The 1,004-nt window shown below is 62.4% G+C and overlaps 1 protein-coding gene across 1 annotated transcript; it reads left to right on the top strand.

Moving 5' to 3' along the window:
• Positions 1-294: 294 nt before the first annotated feature.
• SDRG_06966 (hypothetical protein) lies at positions 295-625 on the top strand (the record flags this gene model as incomplete). The annotated part of the gene is made up of 2 exons (XM_008612780.1): positions 295-490; positions 564-625. 2 exons carry the CDS (start codon positions 295-297, stop codon positions 623-625), a joined length of 258 nt encoding a protein of 85 aa, XP_008611002.1.
• Positions 626-1,004: the final 379 nt, after the last annotated feature.

Raw genomic sequence — 1,004 nt, 5'->3', positions numbered from 1 at the left:
AGGCCAAGACGGTCGTCAAGAAGCCCCACACGATCAAGCTTTGTTACAGCAGCAAGACTGGTCTCGTGCGCGTCTTCTCTGGCGATGCGCTTCTCTGGTGCGCCTGCTTGTCAACGGTGCGACGCGAGGCGCGGCTGGCGCCTTGGCAGCGTTGCGTGGACCGTCGGCTGGAACAAGTCGGCTCTCACGCCCCCAAAGCGTGGACCACTGAGGGCCGCTCGATTTGTATTCAACTCGGCGGACCATATTGTTGTCAGTCTGCGCACGTACGACGCGATCCACGGCACGACGATCATGTCGGCGGCGTTCATTGTGCCGAGCGCACCCGAGTGGTCGATTGGCATGCAACTCGGTCACTGGGTCGACGCCATGACATCGGCAAGAACGCACCGGCTGCTTCCAGCGGCAACCGTCGCCGCACTTGCCACGGGGGACGGAAACGATCTCGTGCCAGCAAGGGATCGTGATGGCGTGTCGCCTGCGGCGCAGAGTACGACGACGCTTACTGCTGGCAACGCGACACCGGCCCAACATGCGCCAGCAGCAGGTTTCGAGGAGCCCAGGGCCGCACTGGCATCTGCGGCCGAGTCTCTCGCCGCTCTCTTCTCTGCGCCCACCGACGTAGACGGCAGAAACGACACTTTCGATTTGGACGTCGGAAGCTTGGGCGTCGAAGACGACGAGTACGATCTCGCGCCGTCGACGCCGACCGCAGTCGCCAGTGTACATTGTGCCGAGTGGCCAGCGCCGCCTTGTATCGACGTGGCTCTGCGTACCTGCAGCACCCCAGCAACGCCCAGTGGGCACCCAAGCTCAAGGTGCTGGAGACGCCCACAGCTCCAGCATTTGCCACCACTCGGCATCAACGGCTCGTGGCGCAGCAATCTCGAGCTTCCTGGTATTAACATGGCATCAAATGGAACGCGACTCGACTGCTTCACAATGGCGAGCTTGCTCAGGGGCAATAGGCGGAAGGCCTTCACAATTCCTGTCAGGACCTCGGG

This window comes from Saprolegnia diclina (assembly GCF_000281045.1).
Source record: "Saprolegnia diclina VS20 unplaced genomic scaffold supercont1.19, whole genome shotgun sequence".
NCBI classification, from domain to species: Eukaryota; Oomycota; class Saprolegniomycetes; order Saprolegniales; family Saprolegniaceae; genus Saprolegnia; species Saprolegnia diclina.
This window is presented reverse-complemented; position numbering and strand designations above follow the sequence as displayed.